General features: G+C 40.2%; 1 protein-coding gene across 10 annotated transcripts in view; it reads left to right on the plus strand.

Moving 5' to 3' along the window:
* The first annotated feature begins 5,484 nt into the window (after positions 1 to 5,484).
* The window catches only part of epb41a (erythrocyte membrane protein band 4.1a), a 103,587-nt gene continuing 83,435 nt past the window's right edge, over positions 5,485 to 25,636 (plus strand). For 5 of the 10 annotated variants that reach the window (XM_042435505.1, XM_042435510.1, XM_042435506.1 and 2 more), the window contains exons 1-2: positions 5,598 to 8,971; positions 9,594 to 9,663. In XM_042435505.1, the coding sequence (XP_042291439.1) occupies positions 8,969 to 8,971; positions 9,594 to 9,663 (73 nt within the window). In that variant the 5' untranslated portion in view covers positions 5,598 to 8,968. The other 5 variants (XM_042435503.1, XM_042435511.1, XM_042435512.1 and 2 more) reach the window with 5 other exon arrangements.

Consider the following 25,636-nt stretch of genomic DNA (forward strand, 5'->3'; position numbering starts at 1 on the left):
AGCTGTGAATTTTAGATGAAACAGCACAGCAGCAGACTCATGTGTTATGTAAGAATTAAAGCTGCAGGCAGTGATACAGAGGCCAGGTTCCTGTTTGGCTGTTCAGACATGCAGGAGGAAAAGCTCATTCAGTTTGTAGGGATGGATTTCATGTTTCTAACATAAACTATTCAGATTTTATACAGAATTTTAAAATACAAAAGTGGCAAATTTGCACCACCATAGTACAATATCCACTTAGCCAGTTCCTGCATTACTGCAGTTTCTGCATTATTACATAATCTGGTGGCGAACACCGCAATCACAGACTAAAACAATAGTCATATGTCAATGTGCTGGAACGTTTTACCTCAGTGCACCAGCCAGTGAATGAAACGAACAGAGGGAGCTTGTGTGTACAAGAATGGCCACTCAGTTTAAAAGCAGATTGGTGGTGGCATGGCCAGTCATTTAACACGACCATGATCCATTCTCATCAAAAATTTCACACAGGGTGGGAGATTTTGAGCAGGGAAGTTGATCTGTGAGTTATAGCCTACAATTCTAATAACAGGTGTTTATCAGTTTTGAAATATGGACCACTGAAGTACAATCTGAACTCTGGCAGTTCCAGTCTCCATCTTGTGATTCTGTGTCTAGGACTCTAGTTTTAAAACATTAATTGTCTTAGTTTATATCATGATCATTTGTTGCAAAGTTGTGTTATATCAAATTGAACAAAAACATTGGGTAAACTTTATCTAGTAGCAATATGTTATTTTGACCCAGTGTTATACACAATAAGCTTTAGCTAAAAGCTGTCACAAATGTATTGTTTCTTGTACAATGGGCATATGACATTCAGAAGATACAGAAGTTATTAACAATCAATAACCAACCATGACATGTAAGCTTAAAAAGACTAACGTAGATTATAACAAGTTTTGTTTGGGTAAATAACCCAACAGTAAAATAAAAAATAACACTAAAACTGGGTCAAAAAAAACCCTTGTCTTGAGTGGTTTTCTGGGTAACTTTAACCCATTGTGTTGGTGCTACATTGACCCAAACTGGGTAATATAGTGTATTATATATATATATATATATTATACATATAAATATTCACTTTTGAGAAACTGCTACTAGAGAAGTTTTGGCATTTTTGTTTAAAAATGACTTAAATGACTGATCATTTATCAAAATTGTGCTGATTATTTTTTTTGTCAATACACTAATTGACTAATCTCTTCAGCTCTAGTGTACTACCATGTATAGTGGGGGTAAATAGAGCCCCAACAGCAAACCTTTTCCTGGGGCCCCATAGGAGGTTAATTCAGCCTTAGACGCCATCAAACATGACTGTTCTATATTCAGATATGTGGCGCTGACCTACAGTAAGGTTGACTTATCAACTCTAAACAGCATGGTTATGATAGAAGTTCATCAGCGGCTGCATAGCTGTTAGCTCTGACCACCCAGCCCAGTATCCATGGAATTAAGTCCATATTGGATAATTCCACATCTTGTAATTTGCCAACATTCAGTAGTAATGCAGGAAATTGTGTGGAAGTAAGGTGGAGGGTGTAGAGGTCTGGGTGGTGGATGGCATGTAGTACATCAGATTTTCATGTAACAAACAGGCACACATTTGCCTTTTTATTAATCGTGACCATGATCTCTCTCTGACCTTACCATACTGTAGCTGCCATGTGCAGACATGTATAAAATAACATAAAAAATGTGATTGAATGTAATCAAGGATTTCGCTAATCATCCAATATCAATGCTTCTGTATATTGGTATGTTTCATTGGTCATTTGTGGAATGTAAGTCAACATGGATTCAGTCATGGATAAAACAGAGCTCATTTGAAAAGTTTTGCACATTTTATGTGATGAAAGGGTTTTTTTCATCCAAAGAAAAATAGGTAGAATGAAACAATGTATTATTTACACTTATTTACACTATTATTTACATTTACTTACACTTACTATATTATTATTAAATAGAAATACTTCTTTGTTTTGAAATTTCAAGGTGAATTAGTGGCTTTAACTACATTTCTGCCAAATGAATTTCACATGATCAGGTATAAAGGAAATGTTTTTGCGTGTGTGTGCGTGTGTTACAGGCTAAAAGTCCCACCTAAATTACCAAGCAAAGTTGATGAGTCAATTTTTAAAATCTGCACTTCCACATCCTTAGAATGTGTGTGATGACACCCCAGATAAGACATCCTATCTTATTGTCCACCCTGTTCATATGGTACACTAGGCACTTTCATCCACATTGTATGGGACAGTCCAAAAGTACGTCTTCTGGCGGGAAATCAAAATGTTACGTATCATACAGAAAACATCGCCTTTATTAGGTAATTTAAAGACATTTATATAATGACTGTTTTTAGTTTGTTTGCATTTCAGTTTATGTTGCCTGAAGTTAACATGACTTCATGTCTGCTGCTGGTTTTGTTTAATTTTATGTTGATGAGGAACTAATGATGTAATTAATGTAACAACATTAGTGCCAGCAGCATCTGCCTTTTGGTTTATTTTGACATAGCAAAATAACAAATTTGATTCCATCTTACAAGGTTTTACTGTGTTTGTTTCTGTTTGTCACTCACTATGATTTATCGTACTTACTGATACTAACTTACTAATTGTGCATGAGGCCAGTTATACAGTATGGATCAATAATTATACAGATCACTTATTTAAACAATATCCTATACACATAACAAGTGAGGGCAAAATGTGTAGACAATTCATTTTACTACATCATTTAAGGTGCAGTGTGTGTTGTGTTGTAGCGTGGTCACTGAGCCACCCAAGCCTCTTTATCACATCAAAGTCACAGCAATAGGAGAGGTTTTGTTCTTGATACAACTTGTAGTGGGTATTTTGCAAAAAGCTGCAAAGTTAGATGTGGGCATGTTGCCATTCCACAGCACCACTTGGGGAAGAGAAATACTCCCTGTACATTCAGCCTGGTACCTCCTGGGATGCAGTGTTGCTGCAAAGCCTACCTGCTGGATGGAGAGCACCCTGTGGTCTGTCCACGGAGTATGGACTGGTACCACATCTCAGTTTTCCCACCTGAGAAGGTTGTGGAGGACTATGGTGCCACAACTTTGTCTAAGTGGCTTCGGTCAAGGTCCAATACTCTGTGGTACACCTGGAATTGAGATGCCATAATGCCAAAGGCACTCTCTACAACCCTCCAATCAGATGACAGGCCTCGACCAGGATTGGGATGAAAAAGTTCCTTTCAAAGGGGGAAGGCTTTGTCTCCCAAACATTCAAAGGGGAGTGGACCCAGATGATCAACGTTTGGTAGGACACTAACATCTGCAGGGCTGCCAACTCTCATTCATTGACTATGATATTCACGCAGTTGACACCTTTCACTCACTCTCACGCCACACTTCCATTTTCTCACTCAGTGAAAAACAAATTTATAATTGATAACATTGTGGTGCGAAAAGACGCCACTGATAGCGCACAGACAGAGAAGACAGAGCAGCACAGTGCAACAGCAGCCCCTTGCAGCAACAAGTTATTCAGACCATGCCTCTATCCATCCATCCATCCATCCATCAATCCATCCATGCATCTATCCATCCATCCACCCAGACATCCTTCTCCATGGCAACACCTTCCAGCTCCTCCTGCGGGATCCCAAGCCGTTCCCAGGCCAGGAGAGATATGTAATCCCTCCAGCGTGTTCTGGGTCTGTCCCGGGGTCTCCTTCCAGTTGAATGTGCCCTGAACACCCTCAAAGGGAGGCATCCAGGAGGCATCCAAACCAGGTGCCCAAACCATTTCACCTGGCTCCTTTCAAAGGAGCAGTGGCTCTACCACAAGCTCCCTCCGGATGTCCGAGCTCCTCACCCTATCTCTAAGGCTGAGCCCAGACACTCTCCGGAGGAAACTCATTTCGGTCGCCTTATCCTCGTTCTCATTCATTCAGTCACTACCCAAAGCTCATGACCATAAGTGAGGTCATAGACCGACTGGTAAATTGAGAGCTTTGCCTTCTGACTCAGCTCTTTCTTCACCACAACGGTCCAGCACAACACCCGCATTACTGCTGATGCTGCACCAATCCACCCCTGAGATACTTGAACTCCTTCACTTGGGGCAGCAACACACTCCCAATCCAGAGGGAGCAGTCCATCTTTTTGCAGCAGAGCACCATGGCCTCAGATTTGAAGCTGCTGACTGAGTGTTAGCAGGGACTTTAATGATAACATGTTTTCCATCAATGGAACCCTGTGCAACCTGGATGCAATCCTTTCCAGGAGCATGTCAAACTTTTGCCCATCTTGAAGTACTCCCTGAATCACTCTTCATTCAGTCTGAGCTCTCGAATGAGCTAATGGAACTCACCATGCTCCTGAGCAGCATTTATGGGATGATTCCACTCTCTCTCTCTCTCTCGCTCTCTCTCTCCTCCATTAGATCAAATATAGTGCAAGCGACTTTTTTGGTAGACCTGCTATTGTTTACTAGCTAGTTGCTCAGCTCGATGTTTCCTGAATGGGTCAGACCTGAGACATAATTTCCTGTTTCGGATTGGGATGTCAGGGAAATTCTGGAGAATGTAAACGTCATGTGACCGCACCTTAACTATTCTGTTCAGCCACCCCCATCCATCCTGCAGTAACACCAGTGTTCTCATCAATACAGGTCACCTGACATGCACACCTGCACACCTGTTGCCCATTTCCTCATCAGCCCAGTAGTATTTATACCAGCCCATTTCCCTCATTCCCTGCCAGGTCAAAGTATGCCACTCATAGCAGTCCAGTCTGTTTCCCCTGCCTGCTTTTTGGACCTCCACTCATCTGCCTGCGCTCCTGTTGGATAATTCTGCTTACTGCTTGTCTGAGAATCATGCTTTTGGGTCCGAAGTTTGATGATGGTGAGGCTGTGCGTTTAACAGAGGAGTGTGTTTTTTCCCTCTCTGCTGGGAATGAAAGCTTTCAGGGCTTTACCATTCTCACAGTGCATCCATGGGGAGGAGCTGGTGCAGCAGAGGCTGCTGTGTGTGTTGAGGGTGGATGGTGTTGATGGATGCCAACTCTGCTGCAGTACTGCTCCCCTCAGTTGCACTGGTGTACAGACTGGCAGGCAGCCAGATCATCTTAAGAATATGCCTGTGTGTGTCTGACGGGAGCTCAACAACCAGCCTGGTGAGTGTATTTATGTTTTCCCATACCAGTGTGTGTGTGTGTGTGTGTGTGTGTGTGTGTGTGTGTGTTATTAGGTTTTTATGATAAAACTCTAAAATGGTTACATTTAATAATATAAAATAATACAGCAAAGATTATTGCATAAGAGCAACAACTTCTACGAACAATTTTCCGTTTATATTTTGAAGGGTGGATCACTATTTCCGGTGTAACTGTGGCAGCTTGACTCAGCATTTCCTCAGCCCGAGGTGGCCACTCCTCCGCGGCTCCGCTGTTCGTGGCAGACCGGTGTGGAAAGGTAAGCTGCCGGTGATGATGGTGTGATATTAGCAGAAATCCGAAAAGCTGAGGCGGATGGAAAAGATCAACATCAGTCTGCGGAGAAGAGGAGCAGAGCAGCTGTCAAGCTCTCAGGTGCGGTAACTGTCCACCAAACTGAACATGATGTGCTGCTGTTTCATATTCTACCGTATCTTACTGTTATTTTAAGATGTAATTGCTGCAGTAGTTTGAAGGTTCATTTTGTTTTATTATTAGATTTCTTAATGAGGAAGCAGTGAAAATATTCTAGATTATTGTAAGGCTTAATATTGCTATTTAGATTATTGTCACCATAGTGTGTTTATGGACTCTTGACAAACGCAAGATAGTAAAAGATGCACATGTAGAGAATGCATATTCCATTAATCTGTCACTCCTCCGTGGTGTTAATGGTGTAGAAGGATTTGTTTTGCCCATCACCAAAGGCCACATTATGACACAGTTTGGAATCCTTATCATAATGAATCATCAGAATATTAAATAAATGCCTCAAAAAAGAATTGCAGGTCTATATCACTGATTCTAAATTATGTTTTATTATTATCAGGCTTACTGTAGATATTGGTGGAACCCCACAGTGGTTCCAGCAGCTAATGCCTGAAGTCATTCTCTGAGTAGACAGCAGAATGTATGGGGGCTGTTGTGGCCTGTCACCCACACAGGACCGGCCAGCAGAGCTCCCTGTTCGGTGTATGTGTGTATGTGTGTGTGTGTGTGTGTGTGTGTGTCCATGCTCCCACAGTACATCCCTGTCTGCATAGAGACAGATCTGAGGCTTCCCACTGTTTGTGCAAACGTAAGCACTGCAGACATCAGAATGGGATTCCAGTGAGTCACAGTAAGCAGAAATATTATTTATTGTTGGTGGTTATGATGAAAGCCCAGTGCTGATGATGGCTACTCTCTGCAGGCTGATGACAGGGTGAAGTTACATTACTGCTACACAGTTACTAACAATACTAACAATACAGTAGAATAATCTGAATAAGCCTTGTCCTACCTCAGAGGCTGGATCCTTCACAATGAATGTTGCTTCTTCAAGGACCTGAAGGCTAGATTCAAACTTGTGTTGTTTAGTCCAATTGACACTGATCATAAATTTACAGTAGTGGTGTTCAGCACCTGAACAAACAAATCTTTAAAGGATACGGCTGGTGATATTCTATATTTTTTGTGTGCAGACCCAAAAACCCAACAATGTGTTAGTCTGTCTCTGCTCCAAGCCCATTGGCTCCTACAGAAGACATGAATCTTTAAAAAGAGCTCACAAATATATAGTTTCATGTTTATTCATGCAGCCATTTTCTCTGCTGGGCTCCTTTGCTTGGCTTCCTTTTGATATTTGTTGATATGACATTAATGATGCATTTCATTTGTCCCTGACTTTGTCTTCACACCTAAACAGCAAAACCACATTGTTTGTACATAGAGAGAGAGGGCAGGAAGGGATGGAAAAAAGAGATTGTGGGAGGAAGACAGACACATTTTCCTGCTGTTAATGTACACTAATGATTATACAGATAAAAGGCAATGTGGGTTAGTACAGTAATTTAACAGTAAAGTGCAGCCACAGAGCATCTATTTCCACATTACATCAGCTGCAAACAACTCTAAACCATACGGGAAATGTTTCTGCTGCAGATGCTCTTTTTCAGGAAGACTTTAAATGGACATTTGAACTGTGATGGACACAGACCAGTGGACACCTAGGGTTACTTCCTGGTTAAAAGCTTACTGAAAGAGCATGAAAGCCACAAAAACAATCATATAATTAACCCTATTGTAGATATGTGACTGCTGCACTTAGAATCAAATGTTGAACTAAGACTGGAAATGAGTTGAACTGGAAGATTCTTAAATTGACGTGAGGTGATCAATGTAGGGAATGTAAAGTAAATAAGATCAGAAACTCACTGCTGCAGTGATTACTCTGAGTTGAAGCTTTCAAACATCAGTGATATCTCAGCAGATATTTCCCATCAGGTGTCAAAGGCAAAACATCTGCTGTACAACTACTGTATATGATTCAGTGCTCATTTACTCTGGAGGATAATATATGTTTACTCATAACCTCTGTCAACAGACTACTCCAGCAATACAACACTTCCATAACTGGAACATGATTTCATGTCTTGACTGGATTCAAGTGCGACTGAGGCTGCATGGCTGCGAACAAAGGAAAACTACAAAGATGGCAGAATAAAAGATGCTTATGCTTAGCCGTGCTAATGCTATGCTATTGGCTATGCCCAGTTAACATTACCAAGTCCATGGAGGGAGAGAGATACTTTGACTTGCTGCTTTGTTGAGTCTGGCATGAGCCAGGCTGAGAAGAGCTGTGACACCGAGGCTGAAATGCAGGCTTTGCTGGGCAGTCAGTGATCCAGTCCTAGGTCAGAGAGAAACTGGTCGCTCCAGTGCTAACTCAGCTTCACGGCTCAAGTTGCTTGTGGGGTCAGCTGGCAGACTTTGTGACATAGCCGCCAGCGTTAAACTTGAATCAAGCAGGCTCTGTGTCGCTGCCGTTAAGAAGAGAGAGTTCCATGTGCCTGCCCTGAACAGGCCACACTCAGAGCAGAGATATACCAGCAACTCTCACCTGCACGACCCTGCAGTGAGGAGAGTCCAGGAGAAGACAGAGAGCAAAGAGCAGCGCTCAGGTTTTGTTGACCTGATGACGTCATGAGTGGAGTCACAGTTCTAGGAAGTGACTGTTTACACAAAAAAAGTTTACAGGGTCAAGCTTCAAAACCACTGGATCCTATATTTTCGACAATGCAACTCAGTAGCATCTTTTATTAGACCCTCCCTACTTGGCAGCCTGTCAAACTCCACATTTCCAGCGTGTAACAGGTTCTGATAACTGTCCCTGATGACATCACTGTAACATCATCCAGGTTACTTTCTCAGACTTGACAAAGCTCCTACAGAGCTACAAAAGACATCATGTAACTGTTCTCACAGGCTGAGGAACACTAACCATCACTAGTAACCACTTTGATTTGAAATCTTTGATTTATGTAATGAATACTAAATTATTAAACATATTCTTATTGTAAAAAATTAAAATTCAAAGAGCACAGACCTATGTCGCTTCTTTATTTTAAATAGTAAATGATCTACTCTTGGTCTTAAGGAAACCACTCTGAACTGGATGTGTACAACAGCCAGCTACTGTCTGTGGATTTGTCCAAAAATAAGATCTATCACTCTTTTAGCAAATTACACTACTATAATATATGTCCATGATTGTTTAGAATGACAAATAGGATGTACTGGAGGTCAGAAAATCAGAAAAAATCCTTTGAAAGTTGAATCAAAGTGGTTGAGAAGCCAACCATGAAGACTGAAAATAACAAAGTGTTGATTATAAACCTACTAACCTTTATTTCTGTCTTTGTTTCTGGTCTACTTTTTAAAACTCCTGGACCCATGACTGCTGATGTCCTGTGAAACACCGCATCTGAAATAATGGTGAGTAATTATATTTTAACTCTTCAGAAAAAAATTAGTGAGAGAGAACAAACTAAAGGCTGACATTAATCTCAAAAAACTGAGGAAGGGTGTACTTGTGGCCTAATGGTTAAGGCACATACCATATAACTGTAATGTCCATGGTTTGATTCCTGGCCAGGGGACCCATGTTGCATGTCACACCTCTCTCTCTTCTCTTGTTTCCTGTCTTGCTACACTGACTCTCAAATGTAGGCAAAATGACAAAAAAATAAACTTAAAAAAAGAAAATAAAACTGTTTGTTTTGGTTGTATTCTCAGAATTCTATTTTTTCTCAGAATTCTGACTACATCTTAGATCATTATTGGATTAAACCAGTAATTTTCATGTGTCACTAGTCAAAGAAAACAGATTCAAAGCCTCTGTTGCAAAAGTAACATTTGAGTGCATTTGCTGACATCACTTGAACTGTACATGAACATTTTTGTTGAGTAATATCTCACTGTATATCACCATTTAGTGACTGAGATTATTATGGAACAGTCTGTATATATTTCTTTTTCCAATTGAATAATCAAAGGATATTTTCTTACTAATTTTTCATCTGCGTAATCTTAAACTGTGTGCCCTCTGGTGGTGCAGACAGAATCATACAGCGCGGGAGCAGCCAGAGATAGACAGTCAGCTTCACACAGCAGCAGTAGAGTTCAAGGTGACCACACATGACCACTGCTGAGGTGTAAATTGGGAAGCTGGTATGATGGTGAAGCTGAAGTGCACATAATGATTAAAGGCTGCTAGAGACATAATGATGCTGAGTTGTGTCCTCAAACCAGTGTTTTACATGTTAGGTAGGTGGTTAACAACACAGATTCTTTATACTGAACTTCACCGAACACGAAACACAGTTACTGCACTCATCTACACTACTTTCTGCTAACAATCCCACAATGCAATGTGTTGCATTTTATAGATACATGTAGTGTGATACATATAGTCTAATCTACATGTGTAATACACATGTAGTCATTCATATAGAGTACATTACAGTGATGTGACTCCACACCTGTCAGTGGTGATGCAAAATGATGATGATCAATAAGTGTCTGAAATCTCAAACTACTGAGTCTGTTAAACAGGGAGTAGTGAGTGATTAAAGGAAGTAGTGCTTTCAGGTGCAGTTTCAGTTAAATAATGGTTACATCCCAATTTCCTTAAAGTCCCCTTCCACTCAAAAATTAGTTGGATGTTTGAGCTACATTGTGCAGAATGACGTATATGCAGACACTAAAAGGCTGTTTTCACATTCATCTGCTGAGAGTGGAGAGAGACTATTTATGATGGCTTCCTGTGATACGGTGATCAGATGGAGAAGCTGAGGGTTCAGTTGAAGATGGTGGATGAAAATGTAGGCACCAGCATCAGAAGGAGATGTGAGTCTGGCGCCAAGGATTTGAATTTCTGAAATGAGAAACGGGAGAGGGAGTCAGCAATAGTATTTTGTAGTCTGAAATTTGGGAGGCGTAGATGATGTATTGGTGTTGAGCTGAGATTAAGGTGATTTTGCTGATGAACCGCATGGTGTTGAGTGATCGTGAATGACCTTTGTTTATTATATCGATGACAATGTGGTTTTCTGTATGAGCTAGGACGACTTCTTTGACCCCTCATGCCCCTACGATGATGTGGTACAGTTCATAGAGAGCAGAGGAGACAAAGTGTGGACAGTTCAGGTGGCCGATTGGAGACAAACCACCTACAACCATTGTAACCATTAAATCCAAAGGAAGGCGCTGTAGCTGGATATTGTTATACTGGGTGATGTCGTTGTCATAAAAAACTGAACATCATTCCGTGAGGAATAACACATGCGGTGGCTGTGTGGAAAGGCGTTCCGCACAAGTTGCAAGCCAGAGAAGAACGGGCTGTGAACACACAGCAGTGGTGCTCTGAATCGACTGCATTGATTGAAAGTGTTGAAGATGCCTGGGAGCCTGGGAAACAAAGAGAACATGGTAGGTGTAAAAACAGGTGCCACCAAACTGCAAGGCTTAATCCAAAATGATGAACGAGTAGGTCTCAAGCTCTGCCTTGTGGTGGGGTTAAGACTCAGCATCGTCACAGTACAGAGAAAAGGAGAAAGCAAATGCAACTGGCAGGAGTTCTCTGGAACATGAAGGTGAAGGGTGCCTGAGCTGGGCTGCACCATGGGGGGTTTAGGGCTCTCTGAGACCAGTGGTGTTGTAGGTGGGTGGCTGGAAGAGCTGAATGAGATCAATGAGGGTGCCTGAGAATATTTGTCTGGGGGAGGGTGGAATGGGAGAGGATCATGTAGCCAAGTCGGGGTGAGTGGGGGGAATGGTGGAGGCTGGGGAGGGGATGCCACTGGTGAGGTTGACGATTGGGAGAGCCAGAGGCAGAGGACCGGCAGCAGGGGGTACTGTATGGAGGTGGGGTGCAGTGAGGTGTCGGGGGAGGGATGGGAACAGAGACAGGTTGGTGGGAAATGGAGTGGGTGGGTGGGAGGAGGCTCCATGGCTTGCTGTAGGTATGAGCGCCCTCATTGATAGTGTTTGCTGCGAGAGTGGGGGCTGGAGCAGTAGATGGAATCGAGGGAGCTATATTAGCTACGGCTGGAGGAAGTGAAGATTAAGGGATGCTGGGATGGAGCCATGCATGTGTGGAGGTAGAAAGTGCAGCCTGCAGACACAGGGATGAAAGAAATGAAGAAAATGCACAAGACAAACCAAATAGAGAGGGAGCAGGCACATGGCGAAATACAACCTGGCCTGAGTCTGAGGTTCTGTTGTAGTTATTGGGACTTTGTTAGGCTATTGATTATAGGCTAGTGATTATCAAAGATAATCATTAATTATTGAAATCAATAAAAAGTGTTTGTGTGTGTGTGTGTGTGTGAATTACAGGCCAATAAAATGGCTGACGAGATTCAAAATGGCAACAGAGGCCACATGTTCCTTTGATCTGTGAACAAGAGAAGACGAAGGCAAAAGGCCAGACCATGTGGTGGCTTGAGACCACATGCACTATGCCAGAAGCAAAAGAGTATGTAAGGCCGTATTCAGACCAAATCAGGCGGTGCGGCGAAAACACCAGTCCTTCCTTTCATTTGAATGGAGGAAGTGCGTTTCAGCTGCGGGTGTTTTGGCCACAGAGACGCTGCACTGGACTGCGGCCCGGAAAGTTGAGACAGACTCAACTTTTGGAGAAGTGCAATCTGATGTCACTGCGGCTGAAGGCTGTGGTGGCCAATCACAACTGAAGATCAGACTGATCAGAGTTGTAAAACTCTGCCATGAGGGAAAAGAAAGATGTTTCTAGGAGGAGGGGAGGACATTTCTCTTCGTTTGATAACATTAAAAGTAAAGTTTGAAATTGCTTCCCTACTCATTATAAAAAAAGATGAGAGAAAAAGAGATAGAGAGAGACAGAGAGAGAGCAGCAGTGAAGAGAGGGAGTGCTGGTAGCGAGAAAGCTGGTGAATCAAATCAATAAAACGTTATTTTCTGATTGTTTCACAGTGGTGACATTCTAGAGCACAAATAAATACACCCACATCTCTGCTCAACCCTGTGGCCAGGTTGAAAGAGGTTAGTTAATTGCATGCATGGCCTAGTCACTGCATGTAATGTGTGTGAAGTATGCTAGAGCTTCACTGCAGCTCTCAGCAGCTGCTATGAAGAGTGTCCAGGAGAAAAAGAGCAGTCACTGTTGCTTCCTGCAGCAGCAGTGGGGGAAAGAGAAAGTGGAGAGGGGTAGCTCCGGTTTTGTTGACTGGATGACATCTTGGATCGCATGCCACAGTGACCAATGGTAGCTCAAAGCTGGGTCCATGGGCAGAGTTAACGTCCAGGTGTGAAGTACCCAGAAGACTCTGGGAAATTGAGTTTATTCATGGACAAAGTTCAGTTTAAGCCCCACAAATGAATTAATTCATTGTGGAGTTTGAGTGGTACCTGCATAGTGGATGGCGTGTTGACATCATTGATGTGTGGTGTCAGGGTGGTGTTGGGCGGTAATTCGAGTGGCTGGCTGGAGGTGTGATGGAAGTAGAGTCTTCACAGAGTTGGAAAAGTTTGGCTTTATTATTGTTTCAGAGGAACGGGATGTCCCTCTCCCTGAGAGCACGCTGGAAGTAAGCAACCATCCAGTTGATGTCAATCATGTGAGGAGGAACCATGTCCGGGACCTGTAAGGTGGATGCGTGTGGATGCACATGGAGCGTCTGGACTCTGGCCAATCGTCAATGATAATGGCTTCTGTGTGGATGTAGTGGTGAAGGAGATATCTCGGTGCTGCTAGATTGAGAGTTATGGACAGTACTTTGCCAAGAAATGTGGTACACAAGCAGGATGGCTAAGTGGCTGGCTGTAGGGAGAAGGAGGCAACAGATCGGTTTAGGTTTAGGACCACTTTGTTGTCCATGGTTAAGGTACGCGAAAAAACGATAGCAACTAGATAGCAGTAAGTCTGAGAACAAACGAAATGAATGTGAGAACTAAGACAAACTGAACAGAAAGGGGTTAGGCACACCTATACAGGCAGACACAGGTGATTGAATTGAGAGAGGTGTGCTCTTGTTCCTGAACCTTTAATAACTTCATTAAATACATGCACTTTTACATTAGCTGTGATTCTATAGCATTAAAAATGTTTCAAAATGTATTTTACTTGGATTTCTGAAGGCTCCAGATATTCCAGAGGAAGCAGTTTTGGAAACTTTGACAGAAATAACAAATTGTTGTCTGACTCTTTATCTGTCCTTCTCTTTTCTTTTGATTCATCTGGCACAAAATAATCAGCAGGTTTGTTTTGAATGTTTTGGAAACCTTTTTGAAGGCCCAAGTTTGTAGTTAGATTTTATATTCATAGCCTCTCTTGCTCCACTCTGACTTCATTTATGGTCTTTTTTTTTTGGCACTTTTGGCCACGCCGTGTTAAACCATGCTGTGTTGATTTGCATTTCCATTACACGTCAAATGGCTCCCAAGATGGACCATTTCTGAAGTCAGTGCCTGACCCATCTCCAAGCGGGTTATGGTGACACGAGATGGGCTTCATCATCTTTTAGGGACAAGCTGTCTAACTTCCCTTATCCCTTAGTTAACTTGAGTGGGGATAAAATTATTCAATCGTGCTGCTCTCTTACACTTTCCAAATGTTATCAGACTGAATAGATCAAATTCTGATAGTGAAACAAACCATTTCACAGGGATTGTGATGCTCAAAAAAATGCTGTTTTACACCTGTTCCTTTGACCACTAGTCCCAGCCCAGTGCACTTCCTGGGGGCTTGAGCAAACAGTGCTATTAAACGTCATTGACTCAAGACAAGCATGTCATCAGTTGAATACACCTTGAAGCGGGTAGCCCTGTTGTAATGGAGATAGAAATCCCTGCTGTGATGGGCTGACGTGCTGAGTCAAACCTCATCAAGCCAAGCCAGCACATGCGTAAGGTAAAGGACTATTAGTGTGTTCACTTGAGTTTAATAGTGGTCCTCCACATAGCACAGCCTGTCAGTGTGTCCAGCAGGCTGCAGCAGAGAGCAGAGCAGCAGAATTGGATGAACAGGTGGTCTCTGACTCAGGATGGATTATCATCATCAAATGTCTGCATGCTGATCCAATATTGGCATGGAGAGAGGAGAGCAGAGTATTTACTCACATCCTGCCTTCAGGCAGATGTAGAATCAAACACAATCACAGATGTTGTACTGTCAGGGTTTGTGGAGTTCAGGCCTGCTGAGAAATCACACTGTTAAGTTTACATAAAAATTAGAATGAAGTTTCTTAGAAAGTAGATATGAATAGTGTTCAATTAGTTTTATCCTTTCCCCAGTGTGAACAGTATACACAGAATAAAGTATAAACACATTTAGATTTTTATTTTGTGAACATTAAAGGATTTATTTAACAGCCAACAAGTGGAAGCTTTTAGCCAAAGAATGGACTTATAGTAACATTTGCAGTAGCATGTTGCTGATGTTGTAATGCAGGGCAGAAAGCAGTAGGTGGACCACCCAAAAATCATCTGATGTAACATTAGTGACATGTCAGAAATATCCTGCTTTGTTTCTGTGCATGTGTACACAGAGACAGAGAGGGAAGTGTTTTGTGCAGAGACCAATAGATTTACTTGGACTTATCACCTGGCTTGAGGGCAAAATAGTGAAAAATGTAGCACCTGTTTGGCATTGCAATCTATAATCTGTAATCTATCTATATTGATTGTTTTGTTCTGATATTTATTGGATGGTATTTGACCTTCAATGATGAATGAATATTAGTCATAACCTGTTGCCTGCAGCTCTTCATCTAACACCTCACTGTGACTGTTTCTTATGTGTCTATACCTGATTTATTTAAAACTGACCCACTGACCAAATAGTACAGAATTTGTCCATATCTTGTTGTGTAAACCTGTTTTCACCGAAGACTAGTTGTACTAATAATAATAAAATAACTTGGTGAGAAGACATTTGCATTTCTTATAGGTGCTGAATATGTGCTGAAATAAAACCTTACTGCTGGTTCAGCAGTGGAACAAAATTAGAAGCAGCAAAACTCAAAGCTTGTGTTGCTTCAGGTATCAACCAGACATAAAATACAATCCAGGAAGTCCTTTTAAAAAAAAAAAAGGATACATAATATATCCAATATTTATTTAAGCCAACAAACAAACCAACAAATAAACAAACAAAACAGACAATATCGTTTAAAATACTAATATTAATTTAAATATACTATGTATATATTGTATATGATAATAATAATAATAATAATAATAATACGTATTCTTCTTCTTCTTCTTCTTCTTATATCGTCTTATATGTGGTTTCTGAGGGATCCTATAGATATTAATTTAGTGTAAAGAGAGGGCTGACCAGTGAAATGCTTCAGATGTCACAGCAAAGCTTGTGCCATGAGGTCACGTGCCCTTAGACATGCATTTAACATCTGGGAGAGTATTTTTTCACATGATTAGAATCTGACAAAGACCGATTGGTCTAAATGAAATACTGCATGTAGTACTGATGCAGGAAGTGATCTCTGGGAATGGAAATGGCATCACATCAATTATGGCAATGAGCAAAATGCCAAGCGTCAATGATTTTAGTTGAACCGTAACCCTTCTGCAGTCATTTTGATTTGCCTCCACAGAATACACACCAACAGGCTTGTTAGTGCTGTGGTGTTTGACCAAGCTGGTCTCTATTGTTGTGCTGGCACAGAGGTGATTGGGTGAAAGTGGAGGGAGGTAATTAAAGAGCACACACTCAGCTGGAGGCCACAAAGCACAGATGTCAATAGAAGAGGGAGGGAGAGGAGAAGCCTCATGAACACTCCGCTTTGTTCACGCAGGAAGAGATGTGATTTATGTCACACTTGGGGTGTGAAGTCGCACCTGCAGCACAGCAGAGGAGCTGGAATCAGAGGCAAGACCAGCCCCTCTGAAACTAATAAATCAGCAGCAAAATGATGTTTACAAATGTTGGGCGAGGTTCCAAACACAGACTATAGCAACTGCACTGATGTGGATCCATTGATCCAGGATTCTGTCAAAGTGGTTTCAGTGGGATGCTCTCTTGTGTCCCCATTGCAGTCCTGCTCATTCCAAACTCCCGTCCAGCTCCTATAAGAGCATTATGGTGATTGGTAAATGGACTGTACTTGTATAGCGCCTTTCTAGTCTTCCAACCAATCAAACGCTACGTGTCACATTCACCCATTCACACATATTCATACGCTGAATGGGTACAGAGGCTACCATACAAGGTCCCAACCTGCCCATCAGAGGAAACTAACCTTTCACACACTCATGGCACAGCTATCAGGGGCTTTTTGGGGTTCAGTATCTTGCCCAAGGACACATCGGCATGCGGACTGGAGGAGCCAGGAATCGAACCGCCAATCTTCCTATCAGTGGATGACCCGCTCTACCTCCTGAGCTCAGATTATTAAATTATGGGATGTTTAAATACCTCAGCTGACCTTTATTTTTCTTTTATTAATTATTTAAATAAACGATTAGAAAAATATAATGTCACAATGTTGGAACAAATAAAGAAAATAAATGTTCTTTGTAGTTAAAGTGTTGTGCTGTGTCTTAGTTCCATAGTACATACAAAGGGTGCCGTAAGTGGGGAGTCCAAGAGGCCTTTGGCCCACCGCTTAACCCTCCTCCCACATTCTTTTTAAGTTGCGTATCTCTGTATCCTCGCAAATGCCCCTATATTGCAACACTTAGGGTAAAAAGACGTTTCAATCATTCTCGTCCACTCTAAGTTTGTTGGTTGATGCTCCCAAAGTTTATTTAGGCTATTGTAGTCCATGAATGACATTTTCACAACAGCATGGCATGTTGATAATTTGTAAAGGTGATTTATTGTTAAATATGGATTCGGGACATGGCTGCTAACAGCACAAGGACAACATTAACATTCCTATTGCCTGCTTGCTGTTACTCAGCCGCAAAAGTGTTACTGTCCTGTCAACTCCTAGTTTTGGGTAATTGAACAAAAAAGCTTGTATCTAATCCCATAAACACTAATTAGCTGTTTTGTGTTTGGAATTATACCACTACCCTGTAGTGCAAGCAAGCTATAGCTATTCTGCAAAAGTTTAGCGCACGCACACACACACACACACGCACACACTTTTTGGCCCCCGCACCTCTGAAATAAATTCAGCACCCCTGGAACATTTTAACTGTATACATTATATACTATATACTAATTCTCATACTAGTTTAGCAGCCACTTATGTACTAAGAGGAAATGCTACATGTGCCCACAAACATCAGTCAAACCACGACTTAGGAATACCACCGCTAGTTAAACTCCACAAAGAGAAAGAAATATATTTTTTCCAGAAAAGTAATATTTTTTGTTTTTTTTTCAGTATCTTCCTCAAACTGTTTCAGCACAACCTGAAGTTATTTGAATTTTTTGCAGTTCTTAGCAACTCTCCTGTTTTGTTTGTACTTTGCTTTTTGGGATAATAGTGAGATAGTGGGGACAACAGCACAATCAAAAATCAAACATTTTTTGTATGCATACTAACGTCATTCAGTGTATTTACCCCTTAAAGTATACAGCAAGTCAGTATTGTACTTCCATACAGTTGGAGGACTTGCAAAAAAAAAAACTTATATAGTAAATAGTCAAATTTAAAGCAGCACAGAACAAGATTTCCTGACTTTTATTCTAGCCTGTGCTCATCTCCTGGGGAGGGGGGGGGCTTTGTGAGATGACTGTGATAAAATCTTGGTTGCAATCTATGTCAGACTGTATGATAACAATATGAGGTTGTCAGGTTGTGTGTAAATAGTGTGTAAATAGAAAAAACATATTTTTTCTTGTCACATATTAAGGTGAATCAGTCCCCCTAAACTCAGTCATTTCATGTTGTATTCTGATTGGTTGGTTTGTGGGTTGTATCAGCAGTCACATTGTGAGACTGTGGTCTTAAAATTCTGAGTCAGAATTTTGCCTCAGACTGTCTTTGGTCTCCTCGGTGGACGACCCTCACAGTGCGATCAAGGACCGTTGTTTAGGAGTGGCAACCAATATTTTCATAATGATTGTCAACTTTCATCTCAGACAGCCCAAAATCACACAGTATAAAGTTTAGGGGAAAAGTGTTTTTTTGAACTCTAAGGTTAACAAAGGTTCACAATGGAACCTTCAGAGGACTTCAGGAAAGGTTTGATTATTACTTTAAGGGTTCTCTGATTTGCACGTCTTTTTCTGAATCAATGATGTGTCCATTAATGGTTAGTGATATTTATGTTCCCTTTGCCTTTATACTTCTTTTCTTGTAGCTGACAGCTTTCTAGCACTTTGATCTTCCTAAAGACATCTAGGCCAGTGATATACATACTGTACATACAGCTAACAAACACCACTGAAGAAAGCATCATGATGAAATATTATCAATAATGTTATTGTTGACAGTTGAGAATGTTGTATTTGGAGATAGGATAACTTTCAACATTAACCTCATTAAGAGAGTTTCCTGTTAAATGGAAATAGTCTAGATTTGTGGTGCATAATTTTTTTACTAATTTCTCCATAATTGTGCCAGCAACTTTACTTTGGATCCTAACTACAATTCAGAATAAAGTTCTGTGGGTTTGGCAGCACAGTTCATCAGGGGCTCTGCTCCGGTCATTTATATTTGAAATGTTCTGTCTACAGACTGGTAGTACAGGTTGGTACAGTTGGGTGGTGGTGCCCTCCCTGCTTCTCTCTGGGGAGCCGCTGCGCTCCATGCTGTCACTTCACCTCAGCAGACGGTCTCGCTCAGCACCTGCTCCTCACACTGGGGGGAGGGGGAGGCTGCTAGTGATAGTGACGGGGGAGGGGGCTGCGAGGGCAAAGGGTGGCCTTTTGTGTAGTGATGGGGGAAGGAGTGTCTGTATGAATGTGTGAGGAAAGCTGACTGTACAAACTGCTGTTGTAGGGAGTGCTGTGCTGAACATGCCGCTCCCCAGACAAAAGCATTCAAACTGGCTTAGATATGCCAATTACAACCATGCTGCTGCATCCGTGGAGACCCACTTCATACCTCTGTGTACTGGTGTGATAGTTGGCTGTTAGTTTGTTCTCCTTTTGTGCTGAATGCGTGTGAATGTTGGCATTTTCATAAGAGATGGAAAGCAACTAACTCATTTTACTTGAGGTTTATTCTGCTGGGACTTTTATGTAGTATTTCAATTTTGTCAGGAGTTGAAAGTTCAAAATATGAATTGTTCATTTACCTACATAACTCATTTTTGATGTCACTTTACTGTTCTGAAATATTATAAATAAAAGTGAGAAAAAACCCTTCACAATGTTTCTCCTGCTGGCATATTTATTAAATGACAATATTTTGGTGTGCAGACATTAATCAGACATAAGAACAAGCATCACAACAGTTCCATGTGTATACATACCCGCTCTGAAATGATCAGAGGACCACCATTGGGTTCATTGGTGAATAAAACACCTTGTGAAAACACACAACCAGGTAATTTGGTAAAGAAGGAAAATTTTATTTTTTAAATTTATATAATATCACACTGTCAAAGAAATAGAAAAGGGCAAAAGGTAAATAAGGCAAAATTACCAACATTCATTATCAAAAGGAAATTATCAATTAAAATGTAATAATCAAGCGCACCAACAACATCCATATAAGAAGTCCAGACTGTTCAAAAGTCAAAGAATGAAAAAAGAAACGTTCAATGAGGAGTCAATTTTTATAATTTAATGGTAATATATTTGAATTTAATGCATATATGTTGTCATTCATGAAATAACTCCCACTATCCAAAGAATGTGGAATTAATAGTAGATATTCTAGAACAGAGAAATAATAGAACAGGCAAATAAGAAAACATGCAAGTCTGATTTTTTTGTTTTGTTTTGCTGTGTCTTTTTTTAGTATTTGACTGCAGAATAATCCAACTGAAGTCAGTAATCTAACCAGACTAGACCCTGAATACTAGACCAAAGGAAAAACAAATGAGAATGTCACAGTAAGCAGGAGTTCATTGTTCAGGTCTGTAGAGTAAATATGGATATATTCGAGATGTGCTGCCTGCCAACACACCTGTCACAAATTCAGGTGTGCAGAGATGTTTTCAGATAGCTAGTAGCACCATGACTTCAACTATTTCTTTGTGAATCTGGCACCCCGAACTTTGGCTGGACACAGAATATTGGGTGGATGGATTGTTTGTCAAGAAATAGTTCCAGCATGTGACTCCCTCTAAAACCGCAAAGTATCATTGTTTTTTTGTTTTGTTTTTTGGGGGTTTTTTTGCATTTCCTTTTGTGAATGAATAGGACAAAAAATACATTGTTTAATTACTGAGCTTTAGAGGTGTTTGAACTGTTTGTTTATGTTAAGCTAGGCTAACCACTTCCTGACTCCAGCTATGTATTTAACATACAGACATGAGATTATATCCATCATCTCATCTCACTCATTAAGAAAATGAAGTGAGTGAATTTCATATGTTGAACTATAAGGATTCAAATGTTTCCTCCTCTGCAGTGTTGTGTATATGAAATGTAGCTGGAAGCAGCACCTCTCCAGTTCCATTCTCTCTTGTCTCCATCCTCAAAGATTGCTTTATTGTTATTCATTATTTAAAGCTTCTGAGTGATGCCAGACCTGATCACACAATCTTGTTTCACATGCACTCAGAATGTAGGCCTACTTCATTCTATTATGTAACAAATAATGTCCAAACAAATGTGGGATTGCATGTACAATCCTCTGAGCGCTGTCACACACTAAAACACTGCAATAAATCAGCAGAGGACAGAAGCCATGCAGGTCTGAAATCACATCTTTATCAATTCATTGAAATGACTTGAGCCTACACACTCTGCCTCCTCGCTCAAAACACACTGTTTCCAATTGCTGAGTGAAAATGGACGCTTTGATTTTTATGGCACAGGATGTCTGTATCCTTGGTTACTAATGGTGGAGCTCTGCCGTGAACAGCAGCTCGGAGGGCTGTGATTGGAGCAGGCTGCTCTCTGCGCTACTCCCATTGGCTGCTTCCACAAATACACTTGCCTCATTACATACAAAGCTCCTCCCTCCTGTACAACGGAGGGGGAGCCAAAGGGTGGGTATCAGGGCGAGTTAACCCAATGTAATGTCTTACAGGCGTGACGTTTCAAGCTATTTACACAGCAGGTTGTAACTGTGGAGTCTGAATATTTTGTTTCATTTGGGGCTTTTGAATTTCTGCCTTGTGATTCAACCAAATTATAAAATGGATCATAATAGATGGGTAGGATTATGGATTAGGTGTGGGAAGACATGTACAATCTGTGTGCAGCCAGGTGGAGCCAGAGAGAAACTTTAATTTTACTGTGAATGTGTTGTAGTGAGGGAAGGAGAAGCTTTTCTTACAGATGGATGGGATGTCATGTCATGTTTGGATTCATCATCCATTGTTAAATATATTCATGCAAAGATGTATTTACACTCAAATTTACTGAATCTCAACAGCAAAACTAATTTAAATTAAGAATCTTCACAGAGCTTAAATATATTACTGCTGCAGTAAGAGGTCATTTAATGTTACAAAGGTCAGTACAGCCAGATTGCAAAAAACAGGAAAAACAAACAAACTAAAAAACTATAAAACTATAAAACATACTGTAATAATGCATTTATCTCAGTGATGGTTTTGAATGTACTGAAAAATTACATTTTAACTTTTTTTTCTTCTCAGAAACAGTGATTCTTGTTTCTTTTTCAGTTTCACTGTTTTCTGTATTTGATAGTTGCAAACGAAACAAGTTTTACGTAGCATATTTACATCTCTTTGGGATACTACACCTTAATTAAAGCCACGAATAGCTTACTCAAAGTTATTTGAAGCAGTGGCAAAAGGAGGACTGATATGGACTCATATTTTTATTTCAGTTAAAGAGGTTTAGTATGTTGTGTTGTGTAAAGAGGTAAGCACCATAAACTGGCATTTTTTTTACATTTCTAAATTAAAACTAGGTTATAAAAGTCCATAATTATTCTGGCGGCATACTTGGCCTATGTGTTTAAAGTTGTGTTTCCCACTTTACTTTGAATATAAATAGGTACTGAGCTACTTTGCAGTTGCCCAACTACTCAGCAACTTCAGCAGGTGAGTATAGCAGAGGAGGAATAAAACATGATGGTATAATAATACATACGGCGCCGCTACTGGCTGTCTGTAAGACAACGCTGAGGGCATACGTCACACCACTCGCTCCTGGTACCTAAACACATTGTTAAAAGCCGCTTGATAATGCTCATGAATTGCTACTTTGTTTATCTGATGCTTGGAAGGAATAGTGACCAGTGAGCATCTACTTTCACACAGGATCGTTTTTTTTTCTGTTGAATGATCTGAAGAGAGAGAGGTGAGTGATTTCTGACATCACACTGTGGGCTGCTGAGGGAGAATTTGTTGACATTTTTTCACATTCAGCGCCATTTGCAGACAGGTACACCTACCGCCCCTTTTATTGTCCCCAGTCTGAAACGCGCTGTTTTATTCTGAAATCTAATGCAGGCTGAATCCTTTGAATAAAGTGTTTAAATTATTGTGATATATTAGAATATGTCGGCTCATAATAAAGCGGTGCAGTAATGATAAGAACGAGGGCAGATGTAATGGTTAATTCCTTGTAAACAGAGATACTTTTTATATTTGCGTTACAGTATGAATGTATTAAAAGGATGAAATGTAGTTATTATTATTGTAAACGATTCGGTGTATTAGTCATCAGCATCATCAGCATCGCGCTCTCATAATGCTTACAGCGGCTGTAATCAGTCTGCATGTTATCCAACAGTGACAGAGAGGGAGCAGGCGTTACACGCCATCATTTGTTTTTCAGGCTCACTGTACAATCAGCATGGAGACGTTGATGTGTAGCTACAATCAGTAAAGTGATCATCAAGAATATTTTTAATTGATCTGTCGGAAGAAAAAAAGTTAGCTTCATTTACCTCAATACAGGTGTTCCATAAGAAAGATATTGTCTGTTATGACTCACGGTGCTGTTCTACATGCTGCAATGGCTACATGTTTCATAATTGACATCCCCCTATCACAAATTAGAGGCATCACTGAGTCCCACCTGATTTTTTTTCCACTTCTAAGTTTTCTCTCCCAGTATTTTCATTTCTTGTCTTACCCTTGTTTAATGTAGAAATGTGGCTAAATCATTATTTATGTCAACTCATATTTTTATTTATTATTTTGTTCATATTCACTACAATAAGAGTGTAAAATATCTTCAGTTCCATTATTAGTTGGTTTAACCATCTGTGTTAGCTATGGGTTGTTTATACTCAAATGGCATTTTGACTGTAGTACACATGGAAAAGGTATAACACATGTATATGTATAACACCTTTACTTGTTTTCATCCATACTGTAAGTTGTATTAACATTTGTGGTTTGTATTTCCTTAATTACTTAATTTACCAAATTACAGAATTCTCCTCCTCCTCATGCAAATCCAAACATTCACTTTCTGGATGTTTCTGGAACATCCATAACCTCTGTAGTTGTGTACTGTGAAATATTATAAAATTAATTCCATAACTTGGATATTAATTTTATAATATCTAAAATTACTATTCAAAATTTCATGATTCAAATCATTTTTTAAGCTCTCCTCACTGAAAAAAGCTTTTAATCAACTTTTAATGGTGCGTTTAAAGTGACAATGTTGCATTCAGAAAGTGAGGTCTGCATGTATATAAACTGATATTTAATCCACTTCCTGTCCTAGTCTGTTTGCCATGCTGGTCTTGGTAGTTAAAGTCTGCTTAGTTATTGGTTCAACGTTCAATTCTAAAACTTTTTCATTGGCTGAAACATCTTAATATTTGATGTCCATTAGAGTGGATATTAGGATCTTACAGGGTTGATATGGACTTATAGACTGCTCATTATTTAATTCATCATGTTAGATATAGTGTGTGGCACTATCCTGCATTGCCTTTAAATGCAAATATTTAATATCAAAAACTAAAACACTCATAAAACATGTTTGTATGATTGACAGATCTGATCGCTATTACAACGACCAATAATGAATATATTCGTAAACTCTTGTGTCTCACTAAAATCAGTTAGGACTCAATCATTGTTTTTGCACGTTTGCATCACATATACTTGTTATGTTGTGAGGTTTGTGATTGTGTTTTTCTCAGGATGTAGACAAACTTTGGTTTCCATTTATTTCATTACAATATTAAAATCATCCCACAAAGAAATCAACTGAGTTCAGGACAGTAAACACCATATCTGCTGTTTTATTGTTGTCCAAGTTATACACTATTTGTGTGTGATGATTGAGCAGACTTGATTAAATAAGTACTTTCAACTCCATTATTAATATATGATAATGCAACACTGGCATCAATAAAAGCAGACATGATGCTGACTGAGGGATCATCGAACTCATTGATTGTCATACTCTAGTACAATATGCTTAGAAAATGATCACCATAGAGAGCCAGTATACTAGAGGTCAAATTAGAAATAAATAAATTATAAAATATCTAATCAGTCAAACTCTTCTATCAGAGCTGGATATCACTGTCTGGCCTACTGATCCTGCGCCTTTAATATGTATCTCATCATTGCTGCTCTCATGCATTTAGTCCATTCAGTGGGGTTTTCCTTTTACATAATGTTGCATGACATGCATGTGTGTCCGCTGAGGTGAGTGTGAGAATGATCTGATGTGACATAGAACTACTATACCTGTGTGTTAACACTTGTGGAGAACAGCCTGTGTATGCAACAGTCTGACTCTCAGTACACTCTTTGAGAAATGCTCCATCCTCAATTCAAGGAATGGAAAATGGAGTGTTTTTCCTGCTGTGTTCACAAAAATGACTGATATAAACAAGTTTAAAGGCATTTGAAACCATAGTATTTAGTTGATGTCTAGTGTTCCTCCATGTATTAACAGACCTGTCAATCAGTGTTTAGTAGCTTTCAATTATATCAGCGTGTTGTTTGATAGTACCACTTGTCACCAAAGTCTGAAATGTTCAGATGTTACACGCATACTGTGTGTATGTGCTTTAAGCCAACACATAAACATTCAAGTTCGATGTTTCATAGATGATGGGCACTTGACGGAGCATT

The sequence above is a fragment of the Thunnus maccoyii genome, chromosome 15 (assembly GCF_910596095.1).
Source record: "Thunnus maccoyii chromosome 15, fThuMac1.1, whole genome shotgun sequence".
NCBI lineage: Eukaryota > Metazoa > Chordata > Actinopteri > Scombriformes > Scombridae > Thunnus > Thunnus maccoyii.